Source organism: Protopterus annectens, chromosome 5.part1, assembly GCF_019279795.1.
Source record: "Protopterus annectens isolate FY-2018-M chromosome 5.part1, PAN1.0, whole genome shotgun sequence".
NCBI classification, from domain to species: Eukaryota; Metazoa; Chordata; order Ceratodontiformes; family Protopteridae; genus Protopterus; species Protopterus annectens.
In genome coordinates this window covers 422,511,567-422,537,766 of record NC_056736.1, presented here as the reverse complement: position 1 = coordinate 422,537,766, position 26,200 = coordinate 422,511,567, and the positions used below count along the sequence as shown (strand labels likewise).

The following is a 26,200-nucleotide window of genomic DNA, read 5'->3' as shown; positions in this document are numbered from 1 at the left end:
CAAATATGACTCCGTCATTGTCCATGCTGGTATGAATGACCTGAGATGTACCTCCCTGGACTACATGAAAAGAGACATAGAGGAGCTCTCTGATCATGTAGCCCAGGCCGGTATAACCCTGACCTTGAATAGCATCTTACCCTCACCAAGAATGATGCCACATTATAAAGACAAAATGATCAATTTTAACAATTGGCTAAAGTATCGGTGTCATTCAAAGGGGATCCAGTGTCTGTCAGTCTGGGATGACATGCTCGACAAGCCACGTTGCTTCGCTAAGGATGGCTTGCACCTGTCACCCCTGGGATTTCAAATACTGGCTAAGGCTCTTGCCACCCCCATAGTGCCTTTTTTAGGCAAGGCTCAAAAGACAAACCCACCTCCATAGACAACACAAGAGAAAAGAAAAGTACAGTTTTGTACCTACCATAAATGTAGATGTTCGAGGATCACCATTGCTGCAGTCATGACATATGGGTAGTCCGCTGTCCTCGGTCGGCCCGAATACCAAAGGGCTAGGACCGGCATCGGTCATCGGCACTTGAAGCTGACGTCAGAGCGTGCCAGTATAAATGCGCATGACCGACGCCATATCCTCAGTCTTTCTTGCCCCAGATGTCAGAATGCACAAAATACCCCCCAAAACCCCAACCTAAACAGGGGGAAGGAGGGAGGGAAAATTGGACTGCAGCAATGGTGATCCTCGAACATCTACATTTATGGTAGGTACAAAACTGTACTATGTTCTTCGTCTCCCATTGCTGCAGTCATGACATATGGGTAGAATCCCAAAGCAAAGGAAAAGGGAGGCTGGCAAATTAAAAAGCATTAGGAGCTGCTAACATGCCCTGTAAAACTGCAGTGGCAAACCCAGCCCTGGACCTGGAGTAAAGGGGTAAATGATAATGCTTTGTAAAAGTGTGAACAGAACTCCAAGTAGCTGCCTCTAAAATATCCTTAGCAGCTACCCCTCTCAGAAAAGCAGTAGAGGTGGCAGTAGCCCTAGTAGAATGAGGCCTAATCCCAACTGGAACACTCTTCCCATGATGAGAATAACAAAACGTAATACAATGGCCAATCCATTTAGAAATAGTTTGTTTCGAAACAGCTTTCCCTTGTGAAGTCAAAGCAAAAGAAACAAATAATTGTTGAGACATCCTGAACTCTTTGGTTCTGCTCAAATAATACCGTAACTGTCTGTGCACATCCAAAGAATGCAAAACTTTTTCCCCTTTATTTTGGGGGTCAGCATAAAAAGTAGGTAAGTGTATAGACTGGTTCAATGCCACATTAGAAATCACTTTAGGCATAAAAGTAGGATTAGTACGCAAGGAAACTCTGTCCTTATGAAAAATTAGAAAAGGTTCCACTGCCATGAGAGCCTGTAACTCAGATACCCTTCTAGCAGAAGTAACAGCCAACAAAAAAGCAGTCTTCCAAGACAAAAACTTCAACTCAGCTGTAGCTGCAGGTTCAAAAGGAGGCAGAGTTAGCTTCTCCAAAACAAAATTAAGATCCCAAGAAGGAGTGGGAGCTCTACGTGGGGGTCTTATATTCTTTGCCCCTCTAAGAAACTGTTTAAGCAATGGATGTGAAAATAAAGGAGGGTCACAATTATAGTGAGCAGAAATGGCTGCAGCATGTACTTTCACAGAAGAAAAGGACAAACCCTTGTCCAACAATTCCGTTAAATATTGAAGTGCATAACTCAAATTAGGTAAAGAAACATCAAAACCTTTAGCTGAACTCCAAAGTGAAAATCTCTTCCATTTATCAGCATAAACCTTTCGAGTGCTAGGCCGCCTGGCCTCCAAAATAACATCCAGCACTTGTTGAGGGAGCTGGAGGCCCTCATGCTTTAAAATAGAATGCGCCAGGCTGTCAGGTGCAGGGATTGAACCCTGACATTGAGAAAATGATTGTCCACCTGAGATAACAAGTGAGGACTCTGAGGTAGTGGCCAAGGTGCCCCGTGAATTAAACTCCTTAACAGAGGGTACCAATGCTGACGTGGCCAATCTGGTGCTATAAGAATCATGCAAGGCTTTTCCCTCCTGACTTTCAACAATACCTTTGGAAGAAGAGGTAAAGGAGGAAAGGCATACACGTGAAGGTTGTTCCAACTGAAGGACAGAGCATCTATTTTCCAGGCTTTTGGATGAAACAGCCTCGTGCAGAACTTTGGCAGTTGGAAATTCAGAGGAGAAGCGAACAGATCTATGTCTGGAGTTCCCCAAGCCATGGTCAACTGAAGAAATACCTGAGGGTCCAACTTCCATTCGTGAGGATCCACAATCTGTCTGCTCAGAACATCTGCTAAAGAATTCTGTGTTCCTGGCAGAAACTGTGCCCGAAGAGTGATGTGCAGATTTAAAGCAGTTTCCCATAACAGCATTGCTTGTCTGCAAAGAGGGTAGGAATGAGTTCCCCCCTGCTTGTTGATGTACCACATGACAGTGGTGTTGTCTGTTCGAATCAACACGTGTCCAGGTTGAAGCAGGCCCTTGAATGCTACCAATGCAAATTGAACTGCCAGCATCTCTTTCATGTTGATATGTAAGTGGAGTAGCTTTGGGGGCCAAAGGTCTTGTATCCATTTTTCCTTGAAGTGAGCTCCCCAAGCTGACTCTGAGGCGTCTGTCGTTAATATCTGACTTGCCTCTGGTTGGGTCATAGACAGTCCCTTGTTTAGGTGACATTCCTGAGCCCACCACACAAATTCCTTCTGTATGCAAGGCAGAATTCGTATGACAGTTTCCAAATCGTGGCTGTGTTGAGTCCACACGCTTTTGAGATACCATTGTAGCTTCCTCATATGCAATTTGGCATTGGGAAGTACTAGAATGCAAGATGCCATGAACCCCAAGGCTTGAAGGACTGTCCTTGCAGTCAGCCTGGACATTACTGATAGCTGTTGGAAGTATAGATGAAGATTTCTTTGTCCGGGGTAAGAAATGCCATCTGAGCTGCTGTGTTCAGTCTCACACCCAGAAAAGACATCTCCTGAGAGGGTACTAGACTGGACTTTATTTCGTTCACAGAATACCCTAGGCACCTTAAAACTGTCATTACATACTGTAGATGTTGAAGAAGGTCGTGCTTTTCCTGAGCCAGAATCAAACAATCGTCCAGATAAGGATAAATTTGTATTCCTCTTAGCCTGAGGAAAGCTATTACTGGAGCCAGGACCTTTGTGAATACCCTGGGCGCAGTAGATAAGCCAAAGGGCAATGCAGAGAACTGATAATGCAAATTCCCATTCCGAAATCTCAGGAATCTCCTGCAACTGGGCCTGATAGGAATGTGAAGATAGGCCTCCTTGAGATCCAGAGTTACCATCCAGTGATCTTTGCCTAGCATAGGTAGTAGTTGTTGAAGTGTTAACATCTTGAACTTTGGAATATCCAGAAAGGTGTTTAGAATGGACAAATCCAGAATTGGTCTCCAAGTATTTCCTTTCTTTGGAACTAAGAAAAGACGGGAATAAAACCCTGTGCCTCTTTCTGAAGAAGGTACTACTTGTATTGCTCCCAACTGAAGCAGAGAAGAAATCTGTGCCTGAGCTTCCAGTCTTTGCTGAGGAGGCACATCCGGCATACCTTTGAAAGGAGGGAAGGTGTGAAAATAAAATTTGTAGCCTCGATTTATTATGTCCAATACCCATTTGTCCTGGGTAACCAAATGCCAATTCCTTTTGAAAAGTCCCAGTTTCCCTCCTAGAGGAGCTGCCAGCAAGGCAGAGTCTGGCAGCTGAAGGTCCAGGTCATTGGGTCTGTTTCCGAAAGGACTGACCCCTACCCTCACCAGCAGCAGGAGTAGATGAGCTCAAATTCCTAGAGGTAAAAGGGCCCTGAGATGAAGCTCTGCCCCTACCTCGCCTTGACCTGCCCCTAGATGGATAATCTGAAGAAGGGAAAGACCATCCCTTAGATGGCCAATTCCTACTAAACTTAGGGGGCTGCACCTGCAAAAAGTCCTTAACCGTCTGCATAGATTTAGCTTTTTCCTCCATTTTTTTCAAAACTGATTCCACAGGAGGACCAAAAAGAACATCAGTTTGAAGAGGAGCATCCATAATCCGAGCTTTAACATGCTCTGACAAGGTTTGATCTTTAAGCCAGGCATGCCTGCGAATAACTGAACTAGTAGCAGCCACCCTGGAAGAAGCCTGTAATGCATCAAAACCACATTGTAAAGAATGCTTACCAACTTGTTCTGAAGCATGTACTAAATCCTGAAGCTCTTTACACTCAATACCTTCAGATAAAGCATCCACTTTAGATTTCAATTGGCCCAGCAAATAATTCTGATACCTGAGCATATGAAACTGACAATTTAAAGCTCTCATTGCCAAAGTAGAAGAGGTATACATTTTCTTACCCCACCTATCCAGGGCTCTAGCCTCCTTATCCAAAGGAACTGGAGTTTTACCCACAGAAGCCCTAACACCTTTCGGACTTTGAGTAATAGTTTCTGGGTCAGCCCTAGGACTCTTATATAGGTACTTGTGTGCTTCTGGAACCCTGTAGTATCTATCAGGTTTAACAGGGGCAGGAGGCAACGAATCTGGGTTGAGGGCTGCTTCAGAAAAAACATCCTGAACAACATCCAGTACCGGGGGAATAGCCAAGGGCCTATGCTGAGGCAAAAATAAGAATTCTCTTAATCTTTTACGAGAATCTGAATAGTCTTGGCCCTCCCATTTAAAATGTTCCCTCATGGAATGCAAAGTCTCCGAGAAGGAAAAATCTTCTGGAGGGGATGCAGAGGGAGTAGTGTCCTCTGCCTCCGAATCTGAATAGGGAGGGAAATCCTGAAGTTCTTCCACAGAAGAATCTGACTCATTGGAAGAATGAAGTAAACCCTCCAACTCTGTCTCTACCCTGGGCCTCTTCTCAGGGGGAGGCATAGAACCTCTAATCAAAGAGATCAAATCTTCAGCCATCTTTAACATGTGCTTCTTAGGGGCTGGACCCTGAGGACTAGAACCAGCAGGGACAGACTTAGTCTTAGCATGGCTTTTGCCTAAAGAAGGAGAAGGCCTAACCACTCTATGGGGGGAGGGAACCACCGACACCTGAGAAGCACCCTCAGCCTGGCCTAACACTGGAGAAGCCACTTCCTGTAGTAGTAAAGGCTCCCCCTGGGATTCAGACAAACCCTCGGTTGGAGCTTCAGAAGAAGCCGGTGGTTCTACCGAACCGGCGTCCGCAACGGACGACTCATCCTGTTTGGACCGCAAAGGCTTCTCTTTGCGCTTTTTAGAAGAACCGGGCGTCGGGGAGTCCGACAGCATGTTGTAATTACAACGTTTACCAAACACAAGCCTAGCACAATCTAACCGACGTTTAATAGTACGCTTGTTAAAAGTAGCACAAAAGCGACACCCAACAACGTCGTGCTCAGGCCCTAGACAAGGAATACAAAGTGAATGGTAATCCCTATGAGGAATCTGTTTCCCACAAGAAATACAGTTATTAACTTTTTCTGACATCCGTCAAACTGAGGCAAGAAAAAGACAAAAGTTTCCCCAACGGGGTACTTAGCCCAACTTGGTCTCCGGTCTGAAACTCGAAAACCGACAATTTCAGAACGCCGAACGGCACTTGCAAACGCTGCTTCTGCTTCGGACCATGCGGCAAGAAAGACTGAGGATATGGCGTCGGTCATGCGCATTTATACTGGCACGCTCTGACGTCAGCTTCAAGCGCCGATGACCGACGCCGGTCCTAGCCCTTTGGTATTCGGGCCGACCGAGGACAGCGGACTACCCATATGTCATGACTGCAGCAATGGGAGACGAAGAACATCTAAGGGTAATTCTGCTCAACGCCAGAAGTCTAAACCTCAAGATGCATGCACTTGAGGCTCTCCTCAGTATGCAGAATATCAATATCTGTGCAGTAACAGAAACCTGGTTCAAGGCTCCCGAGAGCACCCCAGCACTACCAGGTTATACCTTATACCATGCTTTTCAACCCCAAAACTCGGACCAAACCACAAAAGGAGGGAGAGTATCCATATTCATCAAAGATACCCACACGTCCAGGTTAGCAGCACTGCACGAAGCATCGGAGACCATCCATGTGCAACTAACAGTGGGCAAAACTGTCTTTCAGTTTATAGCCTGCTACAGATCACCCTCCCAAACTCAGGAACCCCACTTGGCTTTCCTGAGAACACTGGAGAATATGAAGGTCTCTCCAAACACCATTATACTGGGTGACTTCAACTACCCAAACATTGACTGGGAAAACTACTCAAGCCCCAACACCCTCGCCCAATGGTTCCTAGAATTTATAAACTCAAATGCTATGGAACAACTGGTCACCACTCCCACAAGAGGGGAAAACATATTGGACCTGGTCATCACCAACATGGGGACTCTATGTTCCACACCAGAGGTATACCCCTCATTGGTAAGATCAGACCATAAATTAATCTCACTGGACATCCATATCCCATCCCCACCCCCAGCCAAGGAAACCACGGTGAAGAACTTCTCAAAAGCAAACTTCACACTTCTCAAAACTGAAGTGGAATCCTTCAAAGCCCCCGGGCCAGTGGAAAATACAGCCCAAACCGCAGAATCCTTTACAAACGCATTCTATGGACACCTACAGGAATGCATGGATCGGGCTATCCCAAATAAAACCAAGACTCACTCCTCCAAAGGCAGGAGACCTGTCTGGTGGACCCCGGCCATAAATAAGCTATACAACAGAAGGAGGAAGCTACTACATGATACAGCAAAATCCCAAAAAGGGAAGGCATCTCTGATCAGTACTAGCAAGAAACTATGATCCCTCATAAAGTCATCTAAGGCCAGCTTCGAAAGAAAAATTGCACAAGACGCTAAAGATAATCACAAGGCCTTCTTTAGTTATGTCAGGAACCTGGGTGGCAACTCCCAAATATGATCTGAGTTAGTGCAAAATGACAAAAAATACACTGAACCCACAGACATTGCCAACATCCTGGCAGACAGGTTCAGTGCAAACTTCTCCCCCCTTCCCCCCCAAAAGAGCAAATGTCTATCCCAACAGAGTGTAGCCTTCCTGACACCAGAGATGCACAGGTGAGGGCTGCCCTCTCCAAAGCAAAAAACACAGCATCAATGGGACCGGACGGTGTCCCGGGCTGCGTCTTACATGAGCTCCAAGAAGAACTGAACCCTCACATAAAGTTACTGTTCAATCTCAGCCTTACTGCAGGATATGTACCCAAGGAATGGCGTACAGCAACAGTGGTCCCGCTCCACAAAGGTGGTGCCGCAACGGACCCGGGAAACTATCGCCCTATAAGCCTGACTAGCCTGGTCTGCAAAGCTATGGAGCGTATCATCATGGAACTCATAAACAAAGACATTGGAAACCTCCAGACACTGGATCCTACCCAATTCGGCTTTGTTAAGGGCAGATCTTGTCTCTTGAACCTGGTTGACTTCTTTGAAACAGTTACCAAGGCCATAGATGAAGGGAAGGTAGTCCACAAAGCCTACCTGAACCTTGCAAAAACCTTTGACACAATACCCCACTTGGGCATCATAAATAAGCTCACCAGCTTAAATATCAACCCCTATGTCACAAGATGGGTTGCAAACTGGCTCAGGGATAGAACCCACATGGTCAGAATTGCAGGTGCCATGTCAGACTCTAAACCAGTTACAAGTGGCATCCCACAAGGCTCAGTCCTGGGACCTCTCTTCTTTGGTATATATTTCTCTGAGGTACAGGCTAACACGGGAGGACTATGGCTGACCAAGTTCGCAGATGACTGCAAACTGGGTGCCATAATCGACTCTCCGGCTGACACAATCATCCTCCAAAAGGGTCTCACAGAGACAGATAACTGGTGCCAGAGCCATGGCCTAAAGCTAAATGCCAAAAAGTGCATAGTCATCCCCTTTGGGAAAAATAAAGTGCCCACAAATTACCACATAGGTGGTAATCCATTAAGTACGGAAGAAGTAATTAGGGATTTGGGGACCCAAGTAGATAGTAATCTCTCCTTTGACAATCACGTTGCCAAAGTGGTTAGAAAGACCTTCTATATAGCTCACCTTATCATGAAAGGGTTCACATCTAGATCAAGAGAGGTCATTGTGCCCCTCTACTCATCACTCTATCAGGCCCATAATTGAATACAATGCCCCATTTGGGATGTACCTTACCCGACACCTGCAGCAACTGGAAAGACACCAAAAGTATCTCACCAAGAGGATCAAGGGACTCAAACAGATGCCCTATGCAGTTTGGCTAAAGAAACTCCAGCTCTACTTAGTTGCTTACCGCCTGCTCAGAGGCGGTCTGTGCCTGACATATAAAGCCATGTCCAACCCAGAATTAATGGACATGCTCCACCTCAGGAAATCCAAATTCCTTAGAGCTACATGCTCCAGGGACTTAAACTTCAGCATAGAAATAAATAGGACATGCTGGAGGGACAGATTCATATCCCACAGGCTCCCCTCACTCTGTAACAAAATCCCAATCCATGTTAGGCTGAGCCCCTCACTGACCCTCTTCAAGAGAAATCCTGACGAGTGGATGGGAGATCGTACGTTTACCCCTAGGATCTCTTCTGTGTCCCTACTAGACAGAGGTACAGTAAACTAACCTTAAAAGGGCTATCTTCTGTGACCTACTATACAGAGGCACAGTAAACTAATCTAAAAGGGTGGCGAAAGCCAAACACACTCTGGCTAGGTTTATAAATGCCCTAGGCAGATAGCCTAGTATAAACCTATGAACCTATGAACCTATATATATATATATATATATATATATATATATATATATATATATATATATATATATATATGGATTCACTTCATAACATTGAAATATCAAAATACTGAAACTCAAAACACTGAAACCAAAATACAAGCTCAAAATACTGAATACTAAATACTGAAACTCAAAATACTGAAAATACATATTATCGTAAACTCAACTTAAACAACATAAATCATAACAATTTCTATCAAATATATGCAAGCCCTGCACCCTGCTAATTAAATATATCAACTCCAAGATTGCACATGGTGCAGTTAAGTGCAATCTTGGAGTAGATATATAATTAGGGTGCTTATATTTGGTAGAAATTGTTATGATTTATGTTGTTAAGCTGAGTTTACGCACATGTGTTTTCAGTATTTTGAGTTTCAGTATTTTGAGTATTCAGTATTTTGAGCTTTCAGTATTTTGGTCTTCAGTATTATGAAATGTTTCAGTGTTATGAAGTGAATCCATATATATATATATATATATATATATATATATATATATATATATATATATATATATAAACCTATGAACCTATATATATATATATATATATATATATATATATATATATATATATATATACATATATATAAAATTATATATATCTATATATATATATATATATATATATATATATATATATATATATTATACACAAATACACACACAGACACACACACACACATGTACGTATGTACATATATATATATATATATATATATATAAAAACACTGAATTTATATATAAAGAATAAGTCATAAATGTCAACACTGATGAGGATTACAAACATTTCCCTATATAAAAGCATTCTACCATAACTTTGTATAAGTGCATAAGATAATGCCCCTTACTATTCCTCATGTCAAACACTGCACATTACTATTTTAATATACCTAGTATTTACTGCTGTAACGTATTATTATTATTTATTTATTTATTTATTTATTATTTGACATTTGTTGACTGAGTTGGTGCAGTTGGGCTGAAGCACTTTTTCAGTGGAGACCCGGGGAGGTCTCTCCAGGTCACACTGCTAACACTTAGAAGGCAAAAACTACTATGTAAGACTGCTATTCATCGATTTCAGTTCTGCCTTCAACACTGTCGTCCCTCAGAATCTGATATCGAAGCTACTTCAACTGGGCATAGACTCTCATTTATGCAATTGGATTCTGAGCTTCTTTACTGAAAGGCCTTAAAAGGTTTGTGTGGGAGACAACAGCTCTGGAAGTATCATCCTGAACACAGGAGTACCACAGGGGTGTGTCTTAAGCCCTCTACTTTTCACTCTGCTGACACATGATTGCATGGCCACACGAGATGAATAGAATCATCAAATTCATGGATAACACCACTGTTATAGGCCTGGTCAAAGATGTAGAAGAGGAGGCCTACATGAACGAGACTGATCAACTACTGGTCTGGTGTGACAGCAACAATCTAGCACTGAATGTCAGCAAGACAAAGGAGTTGTTTGCTGATTTCAGAAGCTCTCAAGTACCACACAAACCTCTAGTTATGAAAGGGATGACAGTGGAAAGGGTCAAGAATACAAAGTTCTTGGGTGTTCATATCACGGAGCACTTATCCTGATCAGTCCATGTAACCAGCACAGTCAGAAAAGCTCAGCAATGCTTGCAATTTATAAGGAAACTTAGGAAGGGAAAATTACCAAGCTCCATACTTCAAACCTTTTATAGGGGCACCATTGAAAGTGTCCTGAGCTGTAATAATCAGGATCGGAAGCACCTCCCTTACACCTCTGCAGGATCTACACAAATGCTGGTGCATTGACAGGGCCAAAAATATTTCCAGCAATCCAACGCATCCTGCCAGTGGTCTGTACACTTGACTGTCCTCAAGCAGGAGATACAGAAGCCTGCACTATAAGACCACTAGACTAAAAACAGTTTCTTTCCGCTCTCCATTAGACTGTTGAACTCTTGGGAAAAATGAACCATGACATCTGTTACATAACTAGCCTATCAAGGGGCCTATTTTATGGATGTGCAATAACTAAGTGCAATACTAAGATAGCTCACCTAAACACTGAAGGACTGTAAGTGCAATATACAAACTGTGCAATAATTCATTCTAATCATAGATATGCTGCTATTGTTTCAATTTTACTTTGACAATATTACCTTCATATTGTTCCTTGTCTTCCTTGTCTCCTGTTCTGGGATGGGTGTGGATAACTGCTTCCTACTTCACTTACAAATTGCTACTTATTAACATTCTGTGATATTTTATTAATTTTTCTCTGTCTGTTTCCTGCATCGAGAATGAAGCATTGTAATTTCGTTCAGCTACACTGCTGTGTAGTTCTGAATGACAATAAAGTTTTCTTTGACTTCTTTGATTTTGACTTCTTAGCTTTAAGCTTCTAAGCAGACATAATTGTGCATCTCTAAGAAATATACTTCATCTCAAAATATTCACTAGACCTTTGCATAACCCTCCCTGCAACAGCCTCATCCTGGATCCTCTATGGATATCTCAGACCAGTGCAAGTAGTTTATTTTATTTTAACCCAGAATTTGGAATAACATTTCTGTCTCCATTTGCAAATATAAACTGCTTTCCTGTCTATAGCTTGAATATAAATGTTCATTCTAATGAATGTCAACATTACCTAATTAATGCAGGTCAGGGTTATCCTTATTGTTTGTTTCTGACAAGAAAGGGCATCTTTACGGGATAATGATGGCATTTTTTGGTGAAAGATAATACTGTCCTCTTTACGCACCTATGATAACTGTAAATGAAGGATACCTGACTAAAATGTCTCGAGTATTACATAAGCATAATTTGTAGCACGTCTTGTGAATAACGCAATGTTTTGAAACCTACCAAGTAATTTTATAACACTAACTGGAAAGGATGTTGACTTAAAGTGTGCAAATTTTAAGGTCCAAGTAACAAAATCTATTTCACTGGTATATTAATATTCAAAATAGGTAGGAACTCAGATAAAATAAACAATACTTCTGTCATTGTTTATAATACTGCAGTACAGTATGCTAAGCACTTTTGATATTGATGTAATTAAATGTGTTGCCTTAAGTCTTTTAGACATCAGAACTACTGACTTTTCTTTCCTCAAAACCATTAAAATAATTTTTGGGAATAAGATAATCATTTAATCAAGATGGTCAGTGAGCATACCCTGGTATCTGTGTTAAATCACACTGATCAGTGAGCATAACCTGGTATATGTGTTAAATCAAGCTGATCAGTGAGCATACCCTGGTACCTGTGTTAAATCAAGCTGATCAGTGAGCATACCCTGGTATCTGAGTTAAATCAAGCTGATCAGTGAGCATACCCTGGTATCTGAGTTAAATCAAGCTGATCAGTGAGCATACCCTGGTATCTGAGTTAAATCAAGCTGATCAGTGAGCATATCCTGGTATCTGTGTTAAATCAAGCTGATCAGTAAGCATACACTGATATCTGAGTTAAATCAAGCTGATCAGTGAGCATACCCTGGTATCTGTGTTAAATCAAGCTGATCAGTGAGCATACCCTGATGTTGTATCTTTCGGCGTTTCCCGGTTAGGGGTTGCCACAGCGGAACTCCGGTCCGCTAATGATTGGCAGTAGATTTTTACATACCGAGTTGCCAGCTCTGACGCACAACCTTCAACGAAGGTACACCCATTCACGCATGTCTCCACACAGAAGACGCTTTAGCTGAGAATCGAACAGTACAACATCTTTCTGTGAGGCGACAACGCTACCGCAGCACTACCACCACTGATATCTGAGTTAAATCAAGCTGATCAGTGGGCATACCCTGGTATCTGTGTTAAATCAAGCTGATCAGTGAGCATACTCTGGTATCTTTGTTAAATCAAGCTGATCAGTGAGCGTACCCAGGTATCTGTGTTAAATCCAGCTGATCAGTGAGCGTACCCTGGTATCTGTGTTAAATCAAGATGATCAATGAGCATACCCTGGTATCTTTGTTAAATCAAGCTGATCAGTGAGCGTACCCTGGTATCTGTGTTAAATCCAGCTGATCAGTGAGCATACCCTGGTATCTGTGTTAAATCAAGCTGATCAGTGAGCATACCCTGGTATCTGTGTTAAATCAAGCTGATCAGTGAGCATACCCTGCTATGCGTGTTAAATCAAGATGATCAGTGAGCATACTGTGGTATCTCTGCTAAATTAAGCTAATCAATGAGCATACCCTTGTATCTGTGTTAAATCAAGCTGATCAGTGAACGTACCCTGGTATCTGTGTTTTTTCCTCACCTAAGAATCAAACTGATTTTAAAATGACAGCATAATGGCAGAGCTATTTGTGTGAGTGGGCAGAGTATTTTGCAGAAAATTATATACAATGTTGAATTTATGTAAGAAGAATAAGTCATAATTGTCAATAACGTCTATGGATCACAAACATTTCCATACATAACAGCATGCCACAATAAGTTTGTATAAAAGTCTAAGAGCATGCCTTCTACTAATCTTCATGTAAGACATTACAAATTATTATTGATTAGGCCTGGTATTTACTGCTCTTTTTTACTAATATTACTGTACATCTGCATATAAACCAGCTGCATAACATGTTCTGAACTGTTGCATTTGTAGCTGTGTATTGTAGTACACTGATTATATACTGCTGTACGAGCCCAGGTCATAACTGAAAATGGTCAGTAGTCCAGCTTACCTAAACAGTCATAAAACAGCAATAAACAAACAAATAAATAAGTCTTACATCTTATTTAATTACACATTAACAGCAGTATTCAGAAACCCATTAAGGTATACAAAGACAGATGTTGCACAGTTATGCAACATGTATGTGACATTTTTGGTGCCGTTCTCTAGTAGTCTTAAATATGTCCACCAGGGACACTCACCTTGAGTGAGGGGACTAAGTGTCCAGAGGGAAAACTCTTACTTCATGCGGTCATACTCACTCCTACTTACTAATATGGCTTTCTTCTTACAACCTTGCTCTTTTGCAAAATAAAAAGTTCTGAAAGTGGCACTAAACAAAAAGATTCAGGTGTGTAACTATTCTGTCAAGGAGCACAGTTGTTAATCCTTTGAAAACTTTCCTGTTTGCCAGAGTGTGTGTGTGTGCGCGTGTGCTCGTGTATGTGTGTGTGTGTGTGTGTGTGTGTGTGTGTGTGTGTGTGTGTGTGTGTGTGTGTGTGTCTCTCTCTCTCTCTCTCTCTCTCTCTCTCTCTCTCTCTCTTATCCTCTCTCTCTCTCTTTCCCCCTTTCTCTCTTATCCTCTCTCTCTGTCTCTCTCCAGGTCGCACTGCTACTCTTACCTTTAAGCTTCTAAATAGACATAATTCTCCATCACAAGGAAATGTGCTTCATCTCAAAATATTCTTTTGACTCTGCATAGCTCCCCTGCAACATCTCATTCTAAACTCTCCATGGATATCTCATACCATTACAACTCATTTATTTCTCATATTTGAACCTAGAATTTGAAACTTCATTCTTGTATCCATTTACAAATCTAAATTAACTGCTTTCCTGTCTAGCCAAAAGTAACGGTTATGTAATGAATGCAAATATTTGTTTCTAGTCAGCAGTATCGAATCTTTTTCTGACAACAGTGAGTTACTTTACAGAATGGTGATGGCACTTTTGATGTAAATTGATATTGTTCTATATTTTAATATAATCAAAGTTACTAATAAAACTAATAACTTTGTTTAACTTTTTAGTAACACAAGTTAAAAAAACCCTGGTCTAACTCTTCAAAACAAATAAAAGTCAATATAATTTTAAATAGCTTAAAATGTTAAAACTTATGTGAAAAGACATCTCTTTCTGACTGTAGAATCTAAATTAAGTCTGTCATCAAGCCTGACCAAGTAAGGTACTGTGTGATCTATCTGTCAGCACCTTAGCACTCACAACCACTAGATACAACTGTAAAAAAAAAAAAAAAAAAAAAATACAGTCAACAAAATTATGGAAGTATAAACCCCTTTATGACATGCTGGACAGCTGGCTGGCTCACTGATATGACCCAGGAGGTTAAAATCAGTGAAGACACCTCTACAAGGAGACCAGTCATCACCAGTGGAGTGCCCCAGGGCTCTGTGCTGGGCCAACTCCTCTCTGGCATCTACTTGTCAAAGGCCTCTGGCTAACCAAATGATTGCAAATAAGGAGGAGTCCTTGTATTCCCTCCAAGATGAGAACACCCTTCAGTAAGTTCTAATACAGACAAATGTTTAGTGCCAAAGCCATGGGTTAAAACTCATTACCAAAAATGCATTCTATTACAACAACAATAAAACACCTTTAAAAGCTGATTCACTACTCAGGGATCTAGGAACCCAGATAGACAGTAACCTGGTCCAAGTTATAAGAAAATCCTTCTATGCTGTTCAACTTTTAAGCAAGGGCGTGGCATCTAGGTCCTGGGGGGGTCATCATACCACTGTACTTGGCCCACATCAGAGCCATTCAGTATAATGCCCCTTTGGTATGTACCTGACCAAACACATACAGCAACTGGAATGTCCACAAAGGTTCCCTACAAAAAGATACAGGGAGTAAAGAAAATGTCCTATGCTGATCACCTCAAAGCCCTGTCTCTTTATTTGGTATCATACAGACTTCTGAGAGGTGATATTTTTACTATACAAGGCATGCCTGGACCCAGTTTTGATGAACCTTTTGCACAACTGCAAAACAAACGGCATCAGAACTATCAGAATAAAAAAAACTAAATTTTGCTTTTGACATATATAGGGCATGTTGGAGAAGGCATGTGATTCATAGAGAATTAACAGGTTCTCCATCCACATGAAGCAGAGTTCCTCCCTATCCCTATTTAAATGCAACTTGGACCAATGGATGGGTAACTGAAAGTCACTCCTAGTCTGTCTCCTCTGTCTCTGACACCCCTACATAAATCAAATTTGTGGGTCACATTTGGGTTGCAAGGCTCGGCTTGCAAGGGCCCTATTGATCGTTAGGCTAGAATACGCCTAAGAACTTATGAACCTTCCACCAACAGTCTCAGAGAAAAAGAAATCTTTACAAGGAGAATCAGAAACTGAGCTTTCCGCTGAATCCGAATCAGAAATCTAAGGGGAAAAAATGTTTTTGCATCTTTTTGTTCAGATTCAGAATTTTGAATCTCTACAAGAAACGAGATATTCCTGTTTCTTTTACTAGAAACCGCTTTACAAGAAGGAATCAATAGCCTGAATTAAATCCTGAAACATGAGGCCAACCATGTTACTAATGGCAGCAGCAGCAGCTTCCCCAGGGATGGGCACAATATTCTGACACAGGGAAACCTTGCCTGTTCCCTCTCTCAGGGCCGAGAACAGTGACAATCCCTTGCTCCCTGATAGGACATTAAAATAACTTTTCTGAATAGGAAAGTAATAAAACAGCAACACACAAAGAAACTGAAGATCCCCCCCCCAAAGGGAACTTATCTGCCCAGCAAAGGAACAGCACAAGCCAAACAGCAATCCTTGAAAGCCTAGTAACAGCATACTGGTTTTGGCAGCAGTAAAGCTCTGAAGGGCTTTGCACCCAAAGTTGTCTTTAACTCGGCTTAGCTCAAGCTGACTGACAGGGCATGTGGAAGGAGTCCTGCCACTTTGGAAGCTATCTGCTATACATGTGGCAGGATATAATCCAAAGATCTAAAGCTACTGCAGCAGTGATCAATATGATGAACATTCCCACTTTCTTCATCCATAAAGACTGGGATAAATATTTAGTGTCTCCATCTTCCATGCCTTACACCACATTTATCCCATCATTATTTGACAAACTAAGAGAGTGTTGTTGACTGTTATCACTGTCTGCATCTTCAAAAACATATCTTGAACCTAAACTTCACATACAGCTGTCTCCACATACATACTGCAGGAATGTGCGCATGCTACTTAACTAACCAGCACTTCCACGCTGTACCTGTAAAATGCACTTTTGCCTAGTCTGACAGTCCATATCTGAAGAATAGTGAACATCATTCAAAATGCTCTTTAATGGGAAGTTTATCACTAGATGTTGCAAGTCACAAAAACTAAGCATGTTTTAAAACTAGTTATACTGATCTTGAAAGCTGCTGTTGAGGTTTTTGCTGGAGGGCAGGCCCCCTGCAACACCATACCCCCACTATTTACATTTACTAACTGAGATCTCTACACTTGAAAAAGAGGAATTCCTTCAAAGATGCAGCGATTTTGATGTTAGCATTTACTTCCCAGTACACTGACTGTAGGTGTGACTGTGTGAGTGTAGGTGTAGTATGGAGAAACAACCTCGGCAGCGCTAGTCACTCAGTTGTGTGAACACTGACTTTAGATGATTGTGACTGAAAGTGACACCCCAACCACATGTGCAAAAAATGGATCACGGATGAAATCGCACTTAAATTTTTGCAGTTCCAAGAATCACTTCTGGTACTAAGCATACATTGGGAAACCCACCTTAAAAATGTCACGCGAAAATTAAAAAGAAAGAAGTGAGGAGGTCATATAAGGCAATGTTTGATACTGTAAATGTACACTCGGGGAGAAAATAAACCCTTTTAACACAGAAAAAGTAATAGTTCGAGGTGGTAGTAAGATTAACGGTCACATATGTACTTCCAATACTGCAACAAATATGTGCACACTTTTGAGACGGCCAACTCGTTACCTTAACACCTCAGGAAAACTGCTAGAAGCCCTTGTAATGGAATGAGTGGATCACCCATGCATTTGGCTCCTTAGAAATAAAAGAACAGTATTTGAAAATACTTTACCCTATTTTTAACAAGCTTTTTATCGTGCACTGCTATTAAGACACCAGCATTCAAATCAAGGTTTTTCTCCATTTCCACTACAATGCTAAAGCTACTGTACGTTTTTTTGACAGACAAAAAGAGTGTTAAGATGCATATACCACACTCTGGCTTTTAGCAATTTACTTCCAAACATATTACGACGACAATGCTGACATCGTATCTTACAGGGTACCACTTGACTACTACAGATAAACTTCTTTCAGGAAGAACAAATGTACATAACTGGCAGTCTACTTTAAAAGAAAAGGACGGCTATGCTTTCACTGATAATGATAAAAAACTCCCAAGAAAACAGCACCACCTGGAAGTTGTAAAAGACAGAATATCAGGATTTGTGAATGCATGGGGCATCCTGACACCAGGCCACAATGCACATTCTCTGAGTGGTGTGCACACATAAAACAAAATTAGAAAAAGTTAATTAGCTTTGTGCCATCACATATCGGTTTCAAAATCAGATTCCTGTGGATAAAACTGCTGAAAGATGAGATTATCCCCCCCTCCCCAGATGCAATCTGCATTTTATGATGCAAAAACACAGCTTTTCTGTAATCATCTTCTTGTACTGGCCATTGTTTTAGGCTCTGCACCTCACAAGTCTTAAATTACACCTTGTTGAGGGCTTGGTAACGAATGAAGAAATCATCCATGTTTTTTGGGAAGGGTTTCACCTGTGCATATATCCATTACCAGCATCCTCATCAGAATTAGAATCTTCAACAATAAGGCTGTGGAAATCTTGATACTGTTTATGAGATGATTTGAAGAGGTGTTCCACGACTGCTCCAACTGATCTCTCAAGTTCACTGCTTAAAATGTCACAGTTCTCATCAACATCATCTACTTCAGGTAAAGACTCTTTGCAGGAAAAACTACTGTCTGCTAACATCACAGAGCTTAGATCAATTCCTGAACTGCCACTGTCCTCTACTAAAACAATACCATTGTCTAAACAGGTGTTCATTTCACAGCCTGTGTGAACATCTAGCATATCAGATGTTTCTTCTTGTTCTGCTTCTGCAATGTCCTTTTTCACATTTTCAGTTACAGACAACGGTACTTCACTAGTAACATCATCACTTTTGTTTATGGGTAGGCTACTTATACCACTTTCTGATGACGTATGACACATATTCTTGTAAGTATTTCTTGGATGGCTGACAGATGAAAGGACAGCACGCTGTTCATAGCCATCACCTTCAATGTCTGCAACACTTTGGCAATCAATACTCGGTGTTTCTTTATCCATTCCATCTTCTTGTTGTGCAATCAGAAGAGAAATGCCGTCTACAGAATAACTGTATGACATATAACACAGCGAGTCTTTCTCCAAATCGACATCTATAACCTAAGAAAAAATGTAAGGCTGATGAAATTATTTTAGTAATAACCCATTTAATTTTACTTTGCATTAATAAAATACAAACATTTACCAGTCACAGATTCTCTCTCTCTCATTCTAGCTACTAAATGGTGCGTATTTCAAATATGCCTCAAGTTTATGCTTTGTACAGCACTATGATACCAGCTTGGGACAAGGTGCCTTAAAATCTTGAAAAGTAAACATGGGTACTTGTAGCTGCTATCTAGCAACATCAGTGGGCATTCAAGTAAATTAGAAGTTATGTACTCACCATAACATTCCAGGTTTGTTGTCCATCTCGCCTTTATTCTTGCTGGTTGGGTTCAGAACCGAGCATCGGTTCCGACTCGGCCTACTACAAAAGCTCGACGGCTTTCACTGGCTTGAGGCTATCCCCTCTCCCATGATGCAATGGGAAGAATACCCAGATCTTGTTTACATGCGAAAACCTATTTTACCTTGTTTCTAACAAGTATATATACATATATATATAAATAACACCAGAGAAACAAGACGAAGCAGAGAAGAACTCAGAGACTCCAAATTCAGCATCTATAACATATGTAACATATGTACATATATATGTATACACACATCCGCCCGATCCTCCAGGAGCGGAGGAGGGTGGGAAGCAAAACAAAGGCGACATGAACAACAAACATGGAACATTATGGTGAGTTCATAACTTTTAAATGTTATGTTGTCCTATCTCGCTTTAATTCTTGCTGGTTGGGACACCGTCCCTAGCACCTTCATATCCCAGGGTGGCTCCAGAGAATAGACTCTTCAAAACACTGAACCCAAAGGAAGACCTGTTCTGCGAGGCCATGTCCATTTTGCAATGAGTAATAAAGGTATGAGGTCTAGCCCATGTGGCAGCTGCGCAAATGGAATCCATAGGAAGTTTGGCTTGAAAGGCAGAGGACGTTGTAACAGCTCTCGTGGAGTGACCTCTTATTTTCCCGGTAACTGCCTGCTATTGTTACTGTATGAAAAGGAAATACAATCTGTAAGCCATTTTGACAGAGTTACTTTGGAAACAGCCAACCCCTTTTGTGTGTCAGAAAAGGAAACAAAAATATGATCTGATTTCCTGAAGTTTTTTGTCCTGTTCAAATAAAAATGTAATTGTCTATGAACATCTAACTGATGTAAACTATATTCTGCGTTGTTGCTATAGTTGGGAAAAAACACTGGCAATTCAATAGATTGATTCAAGTTATTTTCTGAACAGATCTTTGATAAAAAGGAGGGATTTGATCTTAAGGATACTCTGTCTTTATGGAACACCATATAAGGAGGGTGTACAGAGAGAGCTTGGAGTTCTGAGATCCATCTGGAGGAGGTTAATGGCTACCAAGAAAAGGGTTTTCCATGACAGAAATTTTATATCACAAGATGATGCAGGTTCAAAGGGTGGTAGGATCAAGGTAGTTAGAAAAAAAATCAAGTCCCAAGGAGCTGGAGGTTCTCGGATTGGAGGCCTCAGTAGAAAGGTACCTTTCAAAAAGGCTTTGCATAGCTTGTGGGACATGACAGACATCCCCATCTCCCCTGTGTGAAAATTAGACATGGCTGCAAGTTGAACCCTGATGGAAACAGCTGCTGCACCTTCTTCAAAAAGACTAGAAAGAAATTCAAGAATAGCCACGATAGGAGCTGTGAAGGGATCTATATTCTGTTTGGCTGTCCAATATGAAAATCTTTTCCATTTACTGGAATACAGTTTCCTGGTAGACGGTTTATGTGAGGAAATCAAGATATGTTTGACAGCAGGGGAAAAATCATAACATCTGGCTATGTGTGGAATTGGAGCAGCCAAGCTGTCAATTTTAGGATCTGGCTTGATGGGTGGAATGCTCCTGATGAGTGGGGTCAGAAGGTCTGGAACTGGGTCCAGAATCCACAGTTCCTCCAGAATATGGGCGCAGAGAATGGGGAACCAAATTTGATGAGGCCAGTAAGGTGCAATGAGTATCATGGTACTTCCCAACGTGATGGCTTTCTGAAGTACTTTGGGTATCAAGGGAAAGGGTGGGAAGGCATAAAGTCCCGGAGGCCAGTCGTGTATGAGTGCATCCCTTGGTGACTTCCCCAGAGGGGGAATGAGGGCAAAGTAGCTGCTGCAATTGGCATTCATGGACGTGGCGAAGAGGTCACAGCAAGGTTGGCCCCATTTTAGGAAGACCTCTTCTGCAACGTCTTGTTTCAGTGACCACTCGTGAGGCAAAAAAATTGCTCTGCTTAGTTTGTCCTCTATCACGTTGGATTTCCCTGGGACATGCATTGCTATCAGAAAACATTGAGAAGAGACAGCCCATCGCTATACCCGTTGTGCCTCTCGACAGAGGGGGTACAATTTGGTTCCCCAGTGTTTATGTACCACACTACTGACATGTTGTCTGTTTGAATCGCAATTGTTCCTATTGGGAGAGAGTCCTGAAATGCTCACAATACATACAGCACTGCTCTCATCTCTAGGACACGTGGTTCTCGTGCTCTTGCCATAAACCTTGGAAAGCCTTTCCCAGACAATGCCCCCCCTACCCGATCTGGGAAGCGTCCGTGATTAGTACAGCCGTCGTTTGTGGGAATACAAACAGGCAGCCCAAGAATGACTGGTTCGTTTGAAGCCATCACCGAAGACCCTTCTTGCATGTATCCATTATCTGGTGTGATAGTGGTAGATCTTGCATGGACCATTGGGTAAACAGTAACCATTGGAGGACTCTCATGTACAGACGTGCTAGAGGTACTAGAAGAATCGCCACTGCCAAGGTCCCCAGAACCTGTAACACGTGTCTGGCCGGAACCTTTCGTCTCGATATCAAGCCCTTGATTTGACAATGTAGGGACTGAATTCTTTCCAGTGTGAATTTTGCCACCACCTCTTTTGAATCCAGCTCTGCGCCTAGAAAGGTAATACGTTGTGAGGGCAACAAGGCAGATTTTTTGAATTTATCATAATGCCTAGACTTGAGCAAAGAAGTATAGTTTCGTCCCTCGCTTGCAGAAATAGATGCTTGGTGTTGGCAGTTAGGAGCCAGTCATCTAGGTATAGAAACACACGGAATCCTAGACATCTCAAGTGAGCCGTAACCACTGCCATGCATTTGGTGAACACACTGGGGGCTGTAGGGAGACCAAAGAGCAGGGCTTGAAACTGATAATGACTCGCTCCCAGCCAAAACCGTAAGTGTCTCCTGCATCACCTGTCCATTTTTATGTGGTAGTACACATCCTGGAGATCTATAGGGCACATCCAATCATCTTTTCCCAGAAAGGGGAGTATAGACTGCAGTGACACCATCCAGAACTCTGATTTTTTTAACAGACCTGTTCAATCTGCTGAGATCCAAAATGGGTCTCCACAGTCCCCTGTCTTTTTCGGAACTAAAAAGAACCTTGAGTAAGTTCTGGAGCCAATCTGGTCTGTGGGGACCTCGTGGATGACTTTTTTCCCAGCAACTTGTGTATTTCTGATGTTGCTCAGTGTATTTCAGTGGGTGGAATATCTGTAAAGTACTGATTTATGGGAGGGGTGGTGGAAAAAGAGTATATAATGGCTTCCGTATGTTATTGTTTGTACCCATTTGTCTTGAGTGATTTCTAGCCAGATGTTTCGGTACAGTAACAAGCGTCCCGTGACTGCCTCCAGAGACGGACAGGTGGGCCTTCTTTCAGGAACACTGGAAGGGCCTACCAGAGATTCTGTGGACCCCCTCTACCACAAGGTCGGTGTCTTTCTTTTCCCCCGCTCTCCCTGGGAGAAATGTCACCACGCGTGTCAGAAAAACCTTTTGGGGACTTGCGGAACCATATTTTTCCACCTCTCTGACCGTTGGGATAAAGTCTAGTGGAACAGAAAAACAGACTCCTATGGCAGACAAGGTTTACCCTCCTTGTTCACACCTGGTCAAGGTCTCTCTCACTTTAGGCCCGAAAAGAGACGAGCCATCAAAAGGGGCATTAGTGAAGGAAGACTTGAAGGGTTCAGCAACATTGCATAGCTGCATCCAGGAATGCCTCCTTAAGGATATTCCTGTACCTGCAGCCCTACTCGCTCTATCGGCAGCATATGAGATCAGTCACATGGAGGAGTCAACCACTGAGTTGAGGGCTGAGAGGAAACCTTATCAGTAATCCCTGAATCTACAGTACCCTGAAGAGCATCTCCAAGCTTTCAGGAGATCTCTCTGAAGTCTTGTGAAGTGGGTCAGGTAATTCAGCGACTGCACTGTAAAGTCCACTGAAGAAAACATACGCTTTTCATATCTGTCCATAGTCCGGGACTCCTTGTTCGGAGGATGGACAGAAGAGGAGGCTTCTGATAACTTCTTAGTGGCCGCTGTCACCACCATTGCATCTACAGGGACACCTTTAGATAAGAATTCTTTCTCTGATGGAGCTGTGATGAACTTATTGGGCCTCCTTGGAACAGGTTCCACTGTATCTGGAGAAGTCTAAGCCTTACGAGATATCACATTCATTAGTTGGTCATAAGGGGGAGACACAGGCAGGATGTGGAAGGGCGAGACCCAAAAGCCTCCAGGTATACTGACTCATCCTCTAAAGGGTTAGTGGATTTCCAGCCACCCCTCTGGTTACAGATCTCCAGGATGTCAGCAAAGGAGGCATCCTCAGAGAGGGACCTTGAGAACCTTTCAGACTCATCAAGGTCGGTATCTGAGGTAAGAGACTCAGGGAAGTCTATGTGCTTCCTCTTGCACAATCTCTTTCCAGGGATTCCCTCAGAGAGGTACTCTGGTGAAGTTTCAGAACAGATGCCGCCCGAAGGGGCTTCCTGGGGTTCCGGATCTCTAGGTTGGGGGGGTAATGATGAGGCCAACACAGGCACCGGGGAGGCAAGAGAACCTGGGCTAGAGAGTGGAGCTGACTGAGGGGCCAACACTCTCTCCATCACCTCAAAAAGCCCCTTCGCCCCGCTCCGAAGGGGTCCTCTGCTCTGAAGACACCGAGGACCGGCACTGATGCAGACCGGGTAGCTCCAAAGCCGATGTAGGAGCCGAGCCCAACCTAGCTGAAGCGCAGAATGGCAGAGTTGGATCAGACAACTGTCCACGCTGACTCCCCTCCCCGGGTCCGACCGGTGAGCGTCGGCTCCTAGACTCCTCGACATCCGAAGGAAGTGAGGAAGTCAGAGCAGTTGTGTACACTTACCATAAATGTAGATGTTTGAGTGCATTCACTGCTGCAGTCATCACACTTGGGTTATCTGCCTGCAGGTAGCCCTCAGTCGGCCCAAATACCAGAGTCTTGGGATTTCTGCATTGGATGCTGTCGCCTCTTCCATGACGTCAGGTTTTCAGGGGTATAACATGCAGCCAACGCCACTGCATCAGTTTTTCTTGCTCCAGATGTCAGGAGCCCCCAAAATAGGAAGCAATTACATGGTGTGGATCACCTCCAGGAAAAAGTAAACACCACTGCCATGAGATATTGCCAAAAAAAGAGGATAGGTAGAAAGTACAGAAAAGTCAGGGGGCTTGAGGGAGGGTAACCAGGACTGCAACAGTGAATACACTCTAACATCTACATTTATGGTAAGTGTACACAACTGTACTATGTTCTTCGTGTTTCACTGTTGCAGTCATCACACTTGTGTTTATTCCCAAAGCTGAGGAAGGGTGAAGGCAGTCAAGAAGTATTACGGCTGGCTAGCAGGCCTTGTAAGACTACTGTAGTAAATCCAGCTCTGGATTTATAAAAGATAGGTACGTGGTAATGCTTGGTGAAGATGTGTACTGAACTCCAGGTTGCAGCTTCCAGGATGTCCCTGGTAGGGACTCCCCTGAGAAATGCTGTAGAGGTTGAGGTAGCCTTAGTGGAATGGGTTCTGATCTCCTGTGGTATAGGTTTTCCATGGTGGTTGCAGCAGAAATGGGTTCAGTGTTCTATCCATTTGGTGATAGTTTGCTTTGAAATGGCCTTGCCCTCTGCCCCTGTAGCAAAGCTGACTAGCAGTTGGTCAGATTTTTTGAACGGTTTAGTCCTGTCAAGGTAGAACCTAAGCTGTCTGTGCACGTCCAAGGAGTGCAGGATCCTTTCCACTTTATTCTGAGGATTAAGAAAAAAGGTTGATAAATGGATGGATTGGTTTAAAGCCACACTGGATACCACCTTGGGCAGAAATGATGGGTTAGTCCTGAGGGAAACCCTGTCTGCATGGAAGATAATGAAGTGTTCCACAGCCATAAGGGCCTGTAATTCAGACACTATTCTTGCTTAAGTGACAGCTAGACATAGGGCTGTTTTCCAAGAGAAAAAAAAAATAACTCTGCTGTAGCAGCAGGCTCAAAAGGGGGGAAGCGTGAGCTTCTCTAGTACAAAGTTAAGGTCCCAGCATGAGGGGAGCTCTCCTTGGGGGTCTTAGAATGTTAGCTCCTCTCAGGAACTGTTTGACCAGAGGGTTAGAGAATAGGGGTGGCTCAATATTGTAATGAGCTGAGATGGCAGAGGCATGAATCTTAATGGATGAGAAGGATAGGCTTTTGTGGAGCAGCTCTGCTAGATAATCTAGGATTTGAGGTAAGGTGGGCACAGCTGTGTCCTTTCCCTGAGACTGGCTGTAAGAACAATATCTTTTCCACTTCTCTGAATAGGAATTCCAAGTACTACGCCTCCTGTCCTCAAGGATGACATCCAACACCTGTTGGCTGAGAGTTGCTGGTGATGCATTCAGGGAATAAGCCAGGCTGCTAGGTTCAGGGTTTGCAGCTGTGGATGCAAAATCTGGCCCTCCTGCTGGGACAGCAGAGAGGGGGGGGGGGGGTCTGATGCAGATGCCAGGGTGGCAATGTTGTCAGGCTGCGTAAAACTGGATACCAGTGCTGGCGTAGCCAGTATGGTGCAATAAGGATTGTCCTTGGCCTGCCCTGTTTGATCTTGAGTAGTACCTTTGAGAGGAGGGGCAGAGGGAGAAAGGCATAGATTGGGAGGTTTTCCCATGTAAAGGTTAGGGCATCCACTTTCCATGCTTGGCTGTGGGGAGTTCTGGTGCAAAATTTGCTTAAATGATGGTTCTGGAGGGAAGCAAAGAGGTCCACCTCTGGTGTTCCCCACCTGTGGATTACAAGCTTGAATGAATTGGGTTCCAGTTTCTACTCGTGCGGGTCCATTAGATTTCTGCTTAAGTCGTCTGCCAGTGAATTTTGTTTGCCTGGCAGGAATTGAGCTTGCAGGTGCACTTGGTTACTCGAGGCTGTGCTCCACGGAGCCATG

At 42.8% G+C, this 26,200-nt stretch overlaps 2 protein-coding genes across 2 annotated transcripts in view; both read right to left on the bottom strand.

Annotated features, from left to right (window-relative positions):
* LOC122803462 (interleukin-10 receptor subunit beta-like) overlaps positions 1 to 26,200 on the bottom strand; it is a 1,132,032-nt gene that overhangs the window by 345,730 nt on the left and 760,102 nt on the right. The window lies entirely within an intron of this gene.
* Positions 17,701 to 26,200, bottom strand: part of LOC122803461 — a 1,126,946-nt gene continuing 1,118,446 nt past the window's right edge. Inside the window, exon 8 of the mRNA XM_044073079.1 lies at positions 17,701 to 18,943. Coding sequence (XP_043929014.1) covers positions 18,263 to 18,943 — 681 coding nt within the window. The 3' untranslated portion in view covers positions 17,701 to 18,262. The remainder of the gene's footprint in view (positions 18,944 to 26,200) is intronic.